This window comes from Malania oleifera, chromosome 1 (assembly GCF_029873635.1).
Source record: "Malania oleifera isolate guangnan ecotype guangnan chromosome 1, ASM2987363v1, whole genome shotgun sequence".
NCBI classification, from domain to species: domain Eukaryota; kingdom Viridiplantae; phylum Streptophyta; class Magnoliopsida; order Santalales; family Ximeniaceae; genus Malania; species Malania oleifera.
In genome coordinates, this window is record NC_080417.1 from 156,263,269 (window position 1) to 156,281,594 (window position 18,326).

At 33.7% G+C, this 18,326-nt stretch overlaps 1 protein-coding gene across 21 annotated transcripts; it reads right to left on the reverse strand.

Moving 5' to 3' along the window:
* Window positions 1-8,006: 8,006 nt before the first annotated feature.
* Window positions 8,007-17,111, reverse strand: LOC131168436 (uncharacterized protein At4g26450). Of its 21 annotated transcripts, none has more exons than XM_058127921.1 (6): window positions 16,888-17,096; window positions 16,610-16,803; window positions 14,312-16,465; window positions 13,869-14,082; window positions 13,604-13,658; window positions 8,007-8,246 (listed from the first exon to the last, which is right to left on the reverse strand). In XM_058127921.1, the coding sequence occupies exons 3-6, from the start codon at window positions 16,228-16,230 to the stop codon at window positions 8,182-8,184; spliced, it is 2,253 nt and encodes a 750-aa protein (XP_057983904.1). In that variant the 5' UTR covers window positions 16,231-16,465; window positions 16,610-16,803; window positions 16,888-17,096; the 3' UTR covers window positions 8,007-8,181. The 21 variants fall into 21 exon arrangements, 12 of the variants coding, with proteins under 12 accessions (XP_057983904.1, XP_057983913.1, XP_057983878.1 ...); XM_058127930.1 differs by having other exon boundaries at window positions 14,312-16,445; window positions 16,888-17,087; XM_058127895.1 differs by having other exon boundaries at window positions 14,312-16,538; window positions 16,888-17,087.
* Between the last annotated feature and the right edge of the window lie 1,215 nt (window positions 17,112-18,326).

Sequence of the window (18,326 nt, forward strand, 5' to 3'; positions counted from 1 at the left end):
TAGCTTCACTAACTCAAAGGTGTGGTTATCATGCAATGATTACATCTCATCTTGCATGGCCTCAACCCATTCTATCTTGTGTTCATCTTCCATGGCTTCTGCAAAACACCAGGGCTCTCTCTCGTCAGTTAATAACACATATTGTTCTGCTGAATACCGAGTGGAAGGATGTCGGTCTCTGGTTGACCACCTAAATGGAATCTCTAGTGGAATCTCTGGTACTATCAACTACTCATTAGTCTCAACATCTCCCTAAACCTGTAAGGGAACATCCATATCACCTCTACCCTGGTGGTCATCCTGAACATCATTCTCAACCTGAGATGGAAAATTCTTCAGAGCTGGATCCACATCAGTCAAACTATCACCCTACTGAGATATAGATTTCTTTACCTTCTTAATATCATGAATCGTCTGATCTTCTACAAACATGACATCTCTACTTCTCACAATTTTCTTCTCAACTAGATCACAAAGCTTGTATCCAAACTTATTTTGATCATAGCCAAGGAATATACACTGTCACGTTTTCTCATCAAGTTTGGACCTTTCATATTTTGGAATAAGCGCAAATGCTTTGCACCCAAAAACACGCAGGTGATTATAGGAAGCATCCTTACCTATTCAAACTTGGTTTGGCACATCAAACTATAGAAGAACACAGGGTGTAATATTTAACACATGAATGATAGTGCTCAATGCCTCCCCCCAAAAGAATTTTAGCAACTGGGCTTGTGAAAGCAAACTTCTCACTCTCTCAACCAGTGTTCTGTTCATCCTTTATACTATGTCATTCAACTGAGGAGTTTTCGAAGTTGTCTTTTGATACCGAATACCCTGTTGTCTGCAATACTCATCAAATGGACCAGAATACTCTCCACCATTATCAGTCCGAATGCACCTTAGTTTCTTCCCAGTCTGTCTCTCAACTAGGGCTTGAAATTGCTTGAACTCAGCCAACACTTGGTCTTTTGAATTCAAGGTATATACCCACAACTTCCTTGAATGATCATCTATGAAGGTCACAAAGTATTTGGAGCTACCAAGTGTTCTCGTCTTCATAAGGCCACACACATCTGAATGTACCAAATCTAGTATCTCTAACTTTCTCGAATGAGGGGAATTCTTGAAGGAAACTTTGTTGTGCTTCCCTGACAAACAATGAGTACACCTTTTCAAAAGTATACTTTTCAGTCCACATAGTAGACTTTTCTTCCTCAGTAGAGCTAATCCTTTCTCACTTATGTGAGCTAGTCTCTTGTGATACAACTCTGTTGTACCATTATCCTCCATTGCATTAACAATGTCGTTGGAGATATTTGCTTGCAGAACCTACAGTGCAGAGTGCTTCATGGCTCGAGCCACAACCATAGCACCCCTGGTGAGCTTCCACTAGCCATCACTAAAAGTGCTGCAATACCCTTTATTATCAAGTTTACTTATAGAAATCAAATTCAAACGAATGTAAAGAATATGCTTCACATCTCTGAGAACTAAACTCACGCCATTATTTGTCTTCAGATACACATCCTCGATTTCAATGACTTTAACCAAGCCATCATTGTCCATCTTTACAGTTCCAAAGTCACCAGATCTATAGGATGTAAAAAGATCCTTCCGAGATGTAGCATGAATGGAGGCACCACTGTCAATCACCCAACTGATCTCATGGTATGCAACATTTATCATTTCATCATCATAAACAATGAGGAAGTCTGCAAGAGTAATGGTAGCAACTCTATCATCACCATATTTGTCATCTCCATTCTTTGTTCCCTTCCCTTTCTTATTCTTGTTTTCTTTCTTCAATTGCCTGCAATATTTCTTGATGTGACCTTTTTTTCCCGCAGTGATGACACTCAACATTTGCAAACTTGTTGGACTTGCTTCTACTGTTATCTCTATTCTTCAGACCTCTGCTCTTACTTCTCCCCCTCTTTTTTGTAACCAAGATGTCTGACTGTGAAAAGGATCCCAATGTTTTTCTTCTCACCTCTTCATTTAGCAAACAACTCTTAGTCATATCTATTGTGATTACACCTTTTGGAGCGGAGTTAGACAATGAAGTTCTGAGCATCTCCCACGAGTCCGATAATGAACCAAGCAGCCATAACCCTTGTATCTCATCATCAAAGTTAATACCCATTCCAACCAACTGATTAATAATTCCTTCGAATGTATTCAGGTGATTAGATAAAGGAGTCTCGTCCTAGTACCTCAAAGCTAACATTTATTTAATCAGAAACAACTTATTGTTTCCATTATTTCTAGCATACAACTGTTCAAACTTACTACATAGAGAACGTGCATTTGTCTCTCCACTTATATGATTCAAAACATTATCATCTACCCACTGCCTGATATACCCACACACCTGTCGATGTAACAAAGTCCATTCCACATCAACTTTTTTTTCTGGTTTTTCAGCACTAAACACCGATAGGTAATAATCTTTCACATAAAAAAAATTCTCTATTTTTCCTTTCCATATGTGATAATTTGAACCATTGAGATTAATCATTGTACTCGTATTTGCTTCCATAACTCAAACTGACAACCTGGCAATCTATTAACCTAGCTCTAATACCACTTTGTTGGGAGAGATATCAACAAACAACCATGGCGAAATAATTCTTCTCCTTATATGCAAGCAAATATAGTGTATCTTTACTTTTATCCGTGCTGAAAATAATAAGAAAAATAATAAATCACACTAAGTTACAAGAACACAAGTAATTTTTTACGTGGAAAACTTCTCTAGTGTGAGGAAGAAAAATCACGGGACCTAATCCAGTTGCAATCTCCACTATCAACCAAATAGCAGGCACACAAAGCCTTCTCTAATCGCAATTAGAGACTATAAATATATCTCATCAAGATATCATCAATCTTGACAAATACAAAGAGAATTGGAAAGAATATACCAAAATTGCTGTTACTGTTCACGGGCACAAATCCCAACGCCCGAGCTCAAAATCTAATCTCCACCGTTTAGATTGCAGCTCCTTGAGTCATGAACCTCTCCTCCAAATTTCAGCTCGATTGGACCACATACAAAGCAGGATCGGAGTCTCGATGAAATATGGGCAATATGAGAACAAAAAAACCACGTTTTTCTCTCTTTCTTTTGAAAAGTGGCAGTTCCTCCCCTCTCCCCTCTCTTTTTATGAATTCCTTTAGGTTATCACACTAAAGGGTTGGGCTTTGGGCTTTTAATAAAGCCCACTTGGGCTTTCCTCCACATGGAAGGAAATAACCCAACAGCTAGCTTGGAAAGGAGATGACAACTTGCAAGTCAAAGAGTCTTGGGTTTTCAAAAAGCATTTATTTCATTTTAAGTTCCTAGATTCCACTATCATAATTATTCTTGCTCCTAGTCACATATTTCCTATGACAAACTATTTCTTAGGAACCCCATTACCTATATTTTAAATGTTTTATTTTTCTTTAGTGTTTTCTTCATTCTGTTAAGAAGTCATGTGCAAATCATGTGCATGTAATGCTATAAATATGTCATCACTAGTATTGTAAAAGGCATCTTGCATTATCAATTAAAAAAAGAAGTTTTTTGCTTAAACTTATGAATCTTGTTCCTCTCCTTGTGAGTGAGTAGTGTGAGACTACGTTTCGTCTTCCCAGAGATTGGGTGGTGAGAGACCATGACAACATCAACGTCATCATCAACACTACACATCCACACCTCTTTCATAGCTCACAGCGACAACCACCTCAAGTTTTAGTCTTGTCTCAAAATTTCTAAGGATCAACAAGCTTGTTCGTGGTGTGATCGAATACTCGTATGTCTTGGTGTTTGTCATTCTAAATCTTTTGGTAAGCTCGTTTCAATTCCTTATTTGTGATCATCTAAAACAAACCCTAAAGGTACCTTGTAAGCCTTGAGCTCTACCCGAATACTTGGTTGAAAAACCTTGTTCATTCTCTTTGAATCTTCCCAAATTTTCAACATGAACATGCTTTCTAGTATTGTGCTTAAGGATATTTAATTTGTATACTAAGACTTGTGATCTAAGACTTTTAATATAACATCTTTTAAGTGAACTTAATTACTTAAATGAAATAATGAACTAAGGACTTTTAACCAAATCATATACGTTTTCAAAATCTCAACAACTAGTGAGCATAAGAATATGTTTGTGATGTTCATGTTTGGTTAATTCAATTCTTCCTATAGATTGTGATATTGTGTGTATGCTACAAAGAGGGTCAACCATAAGACTAGGGCTACTTAGAATAGTCTTATATCAAAGGAGTACATAAGAGGTGCTAATACACTCCTCTCACATAAATGTATTCTTGAAATTGGAACTTTGGTTCGTAGACTTTTGTTCATTTATTATTTGGATGCTAGGAATAGCTAGTCAACCAAATTAATAAGTAGTAAGCAAATAGATATTCTAACCTCACATAAGACAAAGCAGGTTAGTGTCGACTTTGTTGATATATTGTTGGCTCACATCTTATCCTCTAAATGTCAATTTCTCATTTTAAGTTTGTCACTTAAGTCAACACGATTCGAATATTCACCAAATAGAGGGTAAGCCTTTGAAACTTGTTGACAATAAAGATGGTATAAAATTGCAATTCATGAAGTTAAACACTTGTTCTCAATGAATTCCACGGCCCTTGTGGGCAGTGGCGCACTTAGAAATTTTCTCTAGTAGGACCAACACGTATATGATTACGCATTAGGAAGAAAAAAAAAAGTAAAAACAAATATAAAAAAAGTTTTCAAAATTAAAATTTTGGAAGTTTGAACTTGAGACCTCTAGTGTATGATATAAAAGTGTTACGGATGTCAAACCATTATGGTATTCCTTAAAGAATATTCTGAATGATTTTTACATTCACTAATTTAACAATAATTTCTTCACATAATTTAGATTAATATTGCAAATATAATCCTACTCTTCCATAATTTTAGTAGGGCATAGTCACATTTCTAATCTAAATATTCTATAATTTATTAATTAATATATCTTTTCCTAAAATTTTAGTGGTGGAATGTCTCCACGGTTCCACAATATGAATGTGGAGTGAGGTCACTCCTATGGAACCTTAAGCTTAAGATTATAATGCGAATGGTAAGCTTGTTTAACTTGCAATTGGGATTATGGTCCATAAAGACTTACTGTCTCACCATACTTGCACTGGACACGACCTATTTGCCTAGGTCCAAGGCCAATGCCACGAGCCAAAAGTTTTAGTGATTTGTCCTTGGTTTATTATAAAAGTCAAATACATATTTTTTTATTAATTGAATGAAAAATAATAATTTTATTTATCTTGCAAATAATTTTTGAAAGTGGACTCAATGTCAGCTACCAATCATAATCGTTGCTTTGTCAATAAATTATAATATCAAGTAATCTTTTTATAGCATTAAAAGCTTGAGCTACATTTGGTTATGGAATGCGGGCTCTCAAAAATAGATTATATATAAAATTATATTGTTTCTATAAAGTAAATAATAACGTAAAATATTGGAGAATAAATTACTATTCTCAAATTTCATCATAACATATTTATTCATTTCTTATTACAAGTTAAATGAAATAACTAAAAATATATAACAAATAACTATTCCCTTATTTTCCAAAATTTAAATTACCTTTCTTCTTATTCCAATAAATAAGCCATTCCAATGAATAACCCATTAGAGAGCGTAGTTTCATATTTAAAAAAATGCCTAACATGTCTTTAGATTTTAGCTTTTTCTCAATCATCTTTCTATAAAAACATTTCAACAATATTTACAAACATCAACGTAGGTTAGAGGAACTAATTTTAATTTTAATTTTCTAAAATGTATTCCCAAATCACATTAATTCCTAAAAAAATTGCAACTTCCCTTTTCTTTTTTTTTTTATAAAAAAATAGCAACTTTTAAGGATTGTTGACGAAGGGAAGAGTATCCACATTTAGCAGTGGCAAATCAAGTTAATGGGTCTGATTTGGGTCAGGTCAAAAACAAGTGGAACTTAAACCGATTTAAGTTCAGATCAACCCATTTTTAAGTGGGTGAATAAATCACAAACCTAAACCCATTCAATTAATAAACAAGTTATAAACGAGTACCTATTAAGTATCCATTAAGAAATATATAATATATTTATTTTAATTTTTTTCTTTAAAATTTCACAAATATGAATTAAATCTTCTTTAAAACAAAAACAACAATCATTTGTTTTTTTCGCATTAATATCTTAACATTTATAAGTTAATAACACTTATTTATTATTTAATTTAATTTTTCTCTTCACATTTTTTTTAAAAAAAATGCATTGTTTTATTTATTATTTTTTTCCCCTAAATATCTCAAAAAATATAGTTATACAACTTATATCGTATATCTATTTATTAAAAAAAATAAAAACAATGTACATCATACATGCATCATAAATCATAATCTATACATATATAAAGAATTTAAATTTAAAAAAAAAAAAAAAAAAAAAACTAAATGCACGACCCGACTAACTCGTTTATTAATTGGGTTAAATCCTAATTGACTCGTTTATAAACGTATCACTCATACTCAAAGTCATACATTGAGCTGCGACCGTTTGTCACCCTTATCCACAATTAGTTTATAACATCTTGTTAAACCGAGCATAATGAATTGCCATGTACAAACTAATATTCTAACTAATAACGTCCAACTCTAAAAATATAAAAAAGGGGGAAAAACTATCAAGATGAGATCTATTTGATAATTTTCAATACTCAATAATAGTATCACGACATCACTCCATATTTATGTTTAAATAAATTTTTCAAATCAACTTGTCTTTAAATTAAAAATAACCAAAACTAACAAACTTAGGTTCAACTTGAACTCAATTAGTAATTTAATCAACAAGCTTGGACGTGGCTTCAATTTTTTCTAAAAATTATTCAGAATTGTTTGATATTATTGTCAAAAATCAAAAATAAAAATGGAAAACCAAAAAGAAACTATATATCAAAAACAAATAACTTGTTTGATTAATATTTATAAAACTAAACAAATTAAAATTTTAAATTAAAAATGCTCATTTTCATCTTTAAATCAAATAATACCATTAAAACATTATAAAAATAATAAAAACTGCAAAATAACATCCATTAAAAAATACAATAATAAAAATAAAAAATATTATCATTATTTTACTTAATTATTATACTTCAAATTTAACTTTACAATAGAAATTTTATTAGACATGACAATTGGAATATAATATAAATATTTTACAATTAACTTTATCATTTTAAAAAAAATTTATATATTTTTATTTTAATTGTATTTAAATTGATAGAATTTTTTATTTGTATTTTAATTTAACAGTGTATAAAATGAACGATTTAATAAAAAAGAACAATTGCAGAATATTAAATTTACAGGAAACTAAAACAACTAAAAATCATAAAATCTAGTTTTCAATTTTTCTGCAAATAATTAAAAATTGACAACAAAAATATAAAATTAACAACATAATCAAACGCATTTTTATAATTTGTTTCTTTACTGTGTAGACAAAAACAAAACATAACAATACCAAACAAATAGTTAATAAGTTTGAGCACACTAAAGCTCAGCAGGACTCAACTCAAGCAAATACTTAATAAACAAGTTTAAACAAATATATCCAAAACTAGTTTGAAGGTTATTCAAATTCAAACTCAATTAAAACTTTAATAAATAAGTTGAAAACGATAAAACTCAACGTCAACTCTAATTTTGAGCAGCAAAAAAGCTCTGTGGGACAGTATCCAAATGATAGGGGCGCTATTCTGAAATTTTCTAAGTCATAAGTTCAAAATGTAGAAAGAATATCTCCGAAAATGCAGCAGAAAATACAGCACAAAGGCCCTCTTAACCACATCTTCTGGACCAACTAACCTAAAGAAGTATCTATTAACTATTAACCATAACAATCTTTTAATCAACCAACCTGATGAATTTTTTAAATAATGAGGTGGAGCAGCAACTTTAAAGAAGCATTCAATGATAGGAAGCACACTAGCTTGAATCCATTAACAAGTGAAATTTAGACTAAAAATCCACATCATAGTTGCCTTTATAAAAGGCTAAAGGCAATCACAAGGAAAAAAAAAAGCCCCAATAACTAATACCAAACATACCGAATCACAATTGTCATGAGTGACTTAACAACAGCTGCACTAGATTATGGTCCAAAAGGGCTTCTCATATTCCTGTGTTTGCTGCTCCCAGACCCGCAAAAAGCCTAACAGCAGAATAATCTCAAAATCAATTAGTTGGGAGAGATAAGAAAATAGGTTTGTATTAACAACAAGTATCAACAAAGCTCGCAGATAGCAAGAAACAATAGGTGAGTGACGTAGGACAAGAAGCAAAATCTTGGGAAGAGCCATGTTGGAGAATAATTAAGAATTGGTTTAAGGGATTGTTGCGTTTAATTAGTAGTTTATTATGTATTTAGTTTAATTAGTATAATATTATATTTGTAATTTATGTAGTTTTATGGGTGTGTGTAATTTTGTCTTTAGGCTTTCTTATAGATATTGTGTGAAAGTCATGTTGTAAGTTACCTGTTGATGAATTTGATTTGTTGATTGAACGTGAGGTTTCCCTTGGTATCTCCTCTCTCCTCCCTTCCCCTCCCTTCCTCACTTCTATTTCTTCTAATCTCTCTCATGACAAAACCTTGATGCTGCCTCTGCATCATTTGGTATCAGAGCCCAACCACGATCTCTTTCTTCCACTTCAATGCCTCTATCTTTCCTTTCAATCTTCTTCTTCCCCCTCTTCTTCTCTTCTTCCTCCCCTCACTGTTCTGCTACTTCTATCTCCCTCTGCTGCTGCTTCTTCTCCTTCTCTTCTTCTTTCATTCTCCTCCTCTGTTCTGTAACCTCTCCCTCCCTCTCTGCTGCTGCTTCTTCTTTCTTCTCTTCTTGTTCTGGTTTTCTGCCCTGCCTCTCTGTTCAGTTCTCTCACTCTATTCTGTATCGATCCCTCCCCTCTCTGTTGTGTCTTTCTTCTCCTCCTCCTCCTCCTCCTCCTCCTCCTACATTTTTCCTTCTTGTCTTTCCCTCTATTTCTCTTCCATCATTCTCTCTCTGATTCTTCTCTATTCTGAAATTTCAGTTAAAAAAAAAAAAAACCGAAAAGCAGTTCTGCAGTTCCTGAACTTTTTCAGATATTCCAGTCATGTCCCATTTTTCGAAACCCTGATTCCAGCCTAGATTCTACAACACCACCCACACCACCAAAAACAGACCCCCTGAAACCCTTCCCCTCGAATTTTCATCACCAACCAATCAACATTGAAGCCCCAAATGTCACCTGAAATTATCCAGCTGCCAGCACCTTCAAAATTCACCCTTGCCAGAGTTTTTTTGACACACCACCACCACCATTCGACTCGCCACCCTTCGATCTACCACTTCCCAGAAAATCATTGTCAGAAAGTCGCTGACAGTGATTTCTGCCCCACGCGCCGGCAACCGTGAGTGAGGATCCTACTAAACTTCTTCCTGCTGCCAGAATCACGAGAAATTGGTTCTCACAGTCAGAAAATGGTGTTTTCTCCATGGTATTTTGATATGCAGCAAGATATTTTGATTGTGGACACTACATTGCAACCACGCGCGATAATTTTTGGCACGAAGCCCTAGAAACTGTCACTCTAGTATTAAAAAACAGATTTTGTTACTCTAATTTGTGAGTTTTCTTTATGTATTTGTTTCATTTCAGCAGGACGATCAATATCAAAGGTAAATTGAAGATAGTTTTTGAGAAATTAGAAGGCTTCTTAGGCTTGTAGGAAACTGTGTTAAAGGGTTGTAATATATAGCTGCAGCATATATACATGCATAAATTCAGCAACATGGTGACAAATTATAGGACAGAGGAATGTCATTTATCATACCTTGGGCACAATTTCAAGCTCTTCAAAACCTTTTCTCAAATGCTGAGAAAAGGTTTGCAAAATCATTATTGATGGAAGATGTCCAACAAATGTGGTTTCCATAAATGGAGTCACTCAAATGCAGCTTCATCCAGAACCTCACCCAGAGCCTTATGAGATGTAATGGGTTGATAACTCCATTGTACATAAAATAAAAATAAAAACAAAAAATAAATAAATAAATAAGAGGGCAGCCTGGTGCACAAAGCTCCCGCGTATGCAGAGTCCGGGGAAAGGGCAGACCACAATGGATTATAGTATATGTTAATAACTCTATTGTACATGTTAATGAAATATGTTTGGTTCTCATCCAAATGGGTGAATATTTGGCTAATTTTTGGTGTGATATCCTACCTATGAAGATTGGCCATGTACTCTTTGGTTCTCCTTGGTTGGATAATTTGGGTGTGACTCAAGGGCTTGAGAATACATGTCTTCCACTATAATGGGAAGAAAATCTTTTTGTAGTCCACTCTACCAATTAACCAAGACAAAGAATCAATCACATTTACTCAACTTGAAAACACTACAAGCAAGGAAATGCATATGCTTGAAGACATCCAAAGTCTTTCATACATTCCTATCATTGAGTTTGTCATCCACGATAAGTTCATTGATGCTAATTCTCAACTCAAGTCTAGGGTGCTGCCAATGGAATGCGGTTTCTTGTCTCATTCAAGCATTGGCTTTCAAATAGTTCAAGTTTGTTTCTCCTTTTTGATTCTCCAACATCTCAAAATTCGAGGCCAAGTTTTTTCCTAACTGAGGGAGAGTTGATGTAGGACAAGAAGCAATATCTTGGGAAGAGCCATGTTGGAGAATAATTAAGAAGAATTGGGTTAAGAGATTGTTGGGTTTAATTAGTACTTAATTATGTATTTAGTTTAATTAGTATAGTATTATGTGTATTTTGGGGGCTTGTTTGTAATATTTGTGTGTAATGTTTGTAATTCATATAGTTTTAGGGGTATGAGTGTAATTTTATGTGTCTAGGCTTTTTTATAAGTAGTGCGTGAAAGCCATGTTGTAAGTTAGTTGATGAATTTGAATTGTTGATTGAACATGAGTTCCCCCCCTGATATCTCCTGTCTCCTTCCTTCCCCTCCCTCTCTTCTATTTCTTCTAATCTCTCTCATGGCAGAACCTTGATGCTGCCCCTGCGTCAATGGAAGGACAGACTTTGGTCTCTAAATAATTAAAGTTATTATAGATACATACTGCAACGACATTAGGAATCTTAATAAGAGGACATAAATGAAAAATATTAACTATGATGGTTTATGATGCAACGATGCCCACTAGTGGGCTGTCTACTTTAGGAATGCCATGATTCAATAGGAATTAACAGACCCATGAGCATATAATTGATGACAGGTTCTGCCTTAATCGTATCACATTTTCAAATTAATAATAAAAAAGGGCTCTTGTTTATCCAAAGAAATGGTGCACATGCAAGCAAAGAGAAACGGCACCCAACTTACCAAACTTGTGCCATAATAGAAAATAATAACCCTCAGCCATGCATTGAGTAGCTTGTTGATTACATGAATAACTTTTTGATTGGCACTAGCATCATAAGATGTTATTTTAGGAACCATACATGTCCCTTCTTGAAGCCATATTCTGAATCATACCCCTAACAAATTTGGTTGGTGAAAACAATATGAAGCGAGAAGGTTGAAAGCAACAGGAAACTTGAACGGGAAAACATGCAGGCTACAAGAAGTAAAGACCTGACTTGGAATCAAAAGAAAAACTTATATGGAACTGCCACGAAATATTTAACAGGGCATTAGAAAAGTCATACTGCAGAAAGAAGACCCAAAATAAAATGATATTGAGTTCGAACAATTAAAACCTAAGCACGTTTTTTAATGGAAACATACTACAAAGCAAGCGTGCAGAAAATACTGCTAACAAATTCTCTCAAGGGCATAAGGATATTGACACTTCTCAAATCTATTTACGTGCTCTCTTCCTGAATGCTGTTTGCTCAAGTGTCAGAAAACAAATGCAAACATTATTACCAAGTTATTGAATATACTGTGGCACCATGCATATAAAGGAAGAGCTTGCATTTCTAAATACATTTCCGATTAAAACAAAATAAATTATTTGAATTTAAATTTCACATGCTTCTAGAACAAATTTTACATACAAAAACAAAGATAAACTTTACATGATTTTTACTATCATTGTTGTTCATATGCTTTGGAACAAATGTGTCAAATGTTGTTAAATCACCACTTGACCTAAAAGCTTAGGGATTGTTTTATATAATTTCTATTTTCTATTTTCATTGCTAACTTGTTACAATGTCGAAACATGCTATAACAACGCCTTTGTTAATGTTGTTCATGTTCTATTTTTTTTTCTCAATTTCCACAACAACTGAAAAACAGATTTTTATGATTTTCAGTTATTGTGGCAATATGTTGCTAAAATATTTTAATAACCAAAATTGACTTTTGTGCATTAAATCATTCATTCATAGGAAAAAATTTTAATTACAATAAAATGACCATATGAATTTAAAATATAGTAATAACAAGTCTTAAGTCCCACTATGAGGGGTCAGCTATATGAATCATTTTCCATCAATTCACACAATCGAGGGCATTTTCATTAACTAAAGAGGTATTTAATCCTTCCTCACAACCTCATTCCAAGTTATTCCACATCTACCCCTACCTCTCCTAGTGCCATAACAATAACTAGCTTGCTCCTCACTAGCGCACTACTTGGCTTTCGTTTCAAATGCCCAAACCATCTAAGTCATCCTTCCCTTATCTTCTACCGGTGTTATCCCCAACTCGTTGCGAAGGTATTCACTAAAAAGTGAGTTTAATACTATAGCAACTAAATAAATAATTATAATTACTTTTTATTTTTATTATAATATTTTAAATTTTATAAAATTTTCATTTATCCTGTTCTAATCATATTTTTCTAATTATTATTTGATTCAAAGACAAATGAACATGATTTCAATTTAGTATTTATTTTGTTTTAGTTTTGGGTACACTAAAAGGTCGCTAGTTTTCAATTTTCACTTTTTGTTTCTAGTTTTTCGATTTCATAATTTTTGACAATGATGCCTAACAACCCCTTATCCTGTTAGGTTGTGAGCCAATAATGCATATCAAGCCTTAATACACTGAAAAGTTAAACAAACAATGAATAATAAATAACAACATCCAACTTAGCATAATTGAACCCAAGATTTCCTCGTGTCTATGCTAAAACAAACCCTAAAAATTTAGGTTGTAAGCCATGTATTTCAAGCCTTAAAACAAATACTCTACCAATAAAAAAAAGGTAGAAAATTCCTCACTATTCCATATTTAATGCATACAACATTTTAAGACACACCATCGCTATAGTGGCAAATAAATTAGTATCTCAAAACTGTTATTAGTCAAAATATCAGTTTTCTATGTGTTTAAACATCTATTTGGCACAACAATCACATTATAAGAAACAAACACAATCACTTTTTATATGATCAACTGTATCACAAATGTCAATTACTGCATAAAATGCATTAATGTGCAATGTAAAATGGCATCCAAACACTACCTTATAAATGTCACCACAGAAAGTGTAGACTAAAACGAAACCAATAATACCATTAAATTAAATATCCGGCATACTTATTGGTATTTCTCCCAAAGACATATATATCGGATCATCATCTCCCAAAATCCCCTGAAATAATCAGTGTTTTGCAGTTAGTTATCATCAATTGTATCTGAGACCAACAAGCAGTTAAATAAAAGCACCTTACATCTCTAAGTGCAAAAGATATACAACAAAACACTTGCACAAAAAATATGCAATTTACAGACTCAATAAACATGCAAATACACCAACCCATCAAATGTCCATATAGATAGATTAATGTTAAATGGATATTACCATAGTTTGTGACGGTACAGGTAACTCTTCGTTATGAAGGCCCATCTCATTATGCAGAGAATTAATGCCCGTTGGTACTGAAGAACAATTAGTGATCTCAGGCCCAAGCAACTCTGATATCATAAGCCCATATCCATCCTGAACATCATGAATATCACTGGAATTCTGCGGATTACTAGAAAGCCCTTCCAAGGAAGTAAACACAGTTTCCGTCCTGTATAATTGAATAAATTTAGACTCAGGAGAGAACATACAAGTACACAAACATATATCAATTCCACATTAACAATCAGCCACAGTTGGCACAATAACAAGTTGATTGAAAGACAAGGCAAGGAAACATAGTAGAAATGGTAATGCCACAAAATCACACCACCATTACTCTATAACAGACAATTAAATACGCATATTCAATAGAAAAGCACACTTAAATGGAAACATACTGTCTGTCTGAATTATTGAAGGTCACATCTTCTTGTACAGAATCATTTTCCAAATCAATTACTTCAATCTCTTTTCCATCAGCTGCATGTCTGCCATATTCTTCAGATATGTCGCAGTTATTACTCATTGACAAATCAATATCAACAGGACCAGCTTCTTTTTTGGTTTCCTGAGGATACATAAGCATAGGATCTCGATCATGATTTTCATTCAAATCTGGAGCTTCAATGAGATTAAGGTCACATATCTTAAATGAACTTGGGAAAAGCTGCTTCTCTTCTGCATATTCAATGCATGGTTCATTGCCACCTTTGGGAAACAGAGAAATATTCACTGAAGCATCACGATCAGTGGCCACAATCAACTCATCACCAGGTGAAGCTCTCACATCTTGTAAACTTGGTTCTTTTTCCCTTGAGTTAGAGATGTTGAAGTATTCATTACTTTGACTAACTACAGGAGAAAGCCACTCCCTCGGTTTCTTGGTTTCTTCCCTTGCATCATTGTGGTGTGCAGCACGTTTTTCCCCTCTTTCCTTAACCATCAAGGTGGATGTGTGAAACCCAGGTGGTCCCTGAACTGCTTGTTGCTCATGCAGGAGACCATCATCTGGAAAAGAATGAGATTTTAAGCATTTGTTCTGCTCAACAGAAATTGTAGGACCCACTTCTCCAATCTCCTCCGCGGACTGGATGGACTGTGTTCTAGGAATGTCAGAGCTTAGGCATTTAGGATTTTCTGCTGCATTTGAGAATGGATCAGCTGAGGAGCCATCAAAAGAATCATCATCAGTAGATATTCCAGATCCTTTGGGAGGTTTAACAATAGGATTGTTTTCCTCAATAGTAATAGGAAGCGGATCAACCTTAGAGCCTTTGTGTGTCAATGAAGAACGAGTTCTGGTAGGCACCTTGGCAAATCTGCACAATCTTAGTAAATCAGTATTATTTCTGTTTTCATGGTCATGGTCACCCTCCACTGCACAATTCTGTATGCCTAGGTCCTCTGCAGCGCTATTTTTCTCCATCTCATTATTAATAGAGCTACCTTTCACCTCACCAGCTGCTGTATTTAAAGATCCTGATTCATCAGGCATCTTCAAGAGATCCACATTTGTCCCAAGTGGAAGATCTTTGCCAACACCAGAAGAAACCAATGAGCTCATATTGTCTGGGAACTGACATTTCTCCAACTCAGATTCCGAGTCACCCACGTCATCATTTTTAGGCCCTAATTCATCAGTGCAGTACTTCCACACCTCACCACTAACATCTTTACCAGCCAGCTGCTGCTCCTGATATCTAGAAGAACAGTCATTGATACCTTCCATCTCTGTGGAAGCCCTAGCTTTATCCAACCACGAGCCAGACCTTCCATTATCTCGGCCCCAATTTGAGCTAGAACTCCGGAAGGATCCCAACTTTCTCCTTCCTTTGACATGATTTCGAGATCCTGCTTGGTTATATTCATCAGGGAACCTTCTCCTACCAGAAGCAACATCAGGAACAACATTACCAAGGCGAGCAAGGGCCGAAGTTCGGCCTTCCTGAGAAATAAGTGAGTTATGTCCCTCTTGTGGCTTAAATTCCTGGAAATCTACAACATTCTTCTTCAGAGTACCATTTTGCCACTTCAAGGATGATAATGCATTAGCAGACAGCAAGCCCTGAGAAACCAAATATTCAGCAGCAAGTCGGCCAGCCTCCATAAAAACATCACCTCTGCGTGGTGGCTGGGGCAGCTGATAGGGTTTTGACTGGGCACGGCTTAAACCACGATGGAAGTTTCGGTACTCCGAGTTATACGGTCCGTGGCCTCTAACAGAACCTTCTGGTGAGATCCGAGATACGGCCAAACCCACACCCACAGGATTAGACCTATACCCATTTCCAGGACTACCTCGATGTCTAGCAAGCATGTTTCTGGAAGATAGTTATCACACAAAACCCTAGAATTTACTCCTCAAGGATGGTCTACTTGCTCGGGGGGCTGCGAAAAGTTATGCCCTTGCGCGCCCATAAATCGTCAAAGTTCCCCCAGATGACTCCAGAACAAACATCAGCAGATCAGTAATGGACCGTTTCCACAGATTATCCAAACTTTCCAGCTTACCTCCCCAATTTGATTGATCACCTAACTTCGACGCAGGCAAACTTTACGATTGTCAGCTTTTTATAGGCCAGACCGCAAGATTCAAAATAAATCCATTACAAGAAACACCAGACGCTGAAAAAGATAAAGGACTTTGAGATACAGATCTGGTGTTCTTGGTTTAGTAACATAAGCAGTGGTCTAACCTTGAGACTGGTGGGACTCCACTTTACAGAGTTCCGGCGGAATCGAGATCCAGTAGATGTGATCTTCCTTTATAGAGTTTCGAATTCCCAGATTAGTCCGTCGTCACCGCAAATCACCTCGTCGAGAGGGAGAGTAGGAAGGCAAAGATTCTTGTCAAATATTTGCCTTCATCGGTGGCCAGAAACATTGCAATCTGAAAAGAGCAATAGACAATAGAAATAATGTCATATCATTGGCAATGAAAATTGATATTTAATTGATTATTGATTTCTGCAACCTAGTCTTGAGAGGTCGTGTTTGTTGAGTTCAGAATTGAGACTGTGTGCCGCCGTTTGCTGAACTCGAACAGAAATCTCAACCACGCCAGACCATCAAAATGACTGAGGCGTCACGCAATCGAAACCACCTGCCGCCTGCCCCTTCTTTTTCTTTTTTTTTTCACTCCACTCCCTCGCTCAATGTCAAAAAACAAAAAAATCTCTTTTCTCTTTATTTATTTATTTTTATTTTATATCTATATCTAATAAAAGCCATGCATCCACATAAATAAGCCCCATGCCATAAATAAAAAAGTGAATAAACTTATCACTTAAAATAAATACTTTTACAAAAACCTTGTATTACAATAAACACTTAGTGTAATAAGGGATTTTTCAAAATAAATTTTTTAAAAATTATTTAAGTGAATTTTAAGAAACAATCCTGGATAATTTTTAGGTATTATAAGTGACATTGATGATCAATTTTATAAATATACTAAAATATAATGACTATTTTATAATTTAAAAAATGCATTGCAAGATAATAATATATTATCTTAATATCCATTATAGTATATTAATTCTCAATGAACCATAATTAAATTTTGAAATAAAGAGTAAAAATCATCTATAAATTTAAATTACTATTAAAAAATAAAAATAATAATTTAATTAAAAATATTATTTCAACATAAATTAATGTGATAATCATATGTTATAAATATATATATCAAGAAAAATATTATTATTAATCAAAAAATAATATTTTATTTTTACTTAATAAAAATACTTACATATTAACTAAAAATAATAGTAAAAAAATTATTAGTTAAATTTTTAATTAAAAATCAATCATGTATTATTTTGTTATGCATTATAACCTAATGGTTATTAATAAAATATAATTTAATTTTTGGAATGAATAAAAATAACTATCTATAAATTTAAATTAACATTGAATAAATTAAAATATTAAATTTAATTAATAATATTTTTTTATCATAATTTAATATGATAGTAATATTTTATAAATATACATTAATAACAAGATTATTATTAATTAAAAATAATATTATTATATTATTTTTAATATAAAATATTTAAATTTTAATTATAAATAGTTAAAATAATTATTAATTAAAAATTATTTGTATTTGTAATTTAATATATATTTAAAAATAATTTTATAATATCCTACAATAAAAGTAAGTGTCCAAATACTATTTTAAACACAACCAAATAATGTTTATAACTTTCAACAGTTTTCTAGTTCAGCATTTATTATCACCACTCAGCATTTTTTTCTAAAAAATACTTCTATATAGGTCGTTCCAAACGATCCCTAAAATGTTTGAAGTGGTTTAAATTTAAAGTTGTATTGAATTTAAATAAGATGTAATAAAAAATTATATTAAAATTTATCTAAATTTACTAAATTTAAATTTAAGATCCAAAA

Coding starts and splice junctions, on each gene's coding strand:
- LOC131168436 (XM_058127903.1), bottom strand. CDS start 16,230: ATGCTTGCTAGACATCGAGGTAGTCCTGGAAATGGGTATAGGTCTAAT. Junction 14,083..14,311: donor TTCAATAATTCAGACAGACA/GTATGTTTCCAT, acceptor TCAATTATACAG/GACGGAAACTGTGTTTACTT. Junction 8,247..13,603: donor TTTGGGAGAAATACCAATAA/GTATGCCGGATA, acceptor TTCTGCTGTTAG/GCTTTTTGCGGGTCTGGGAG.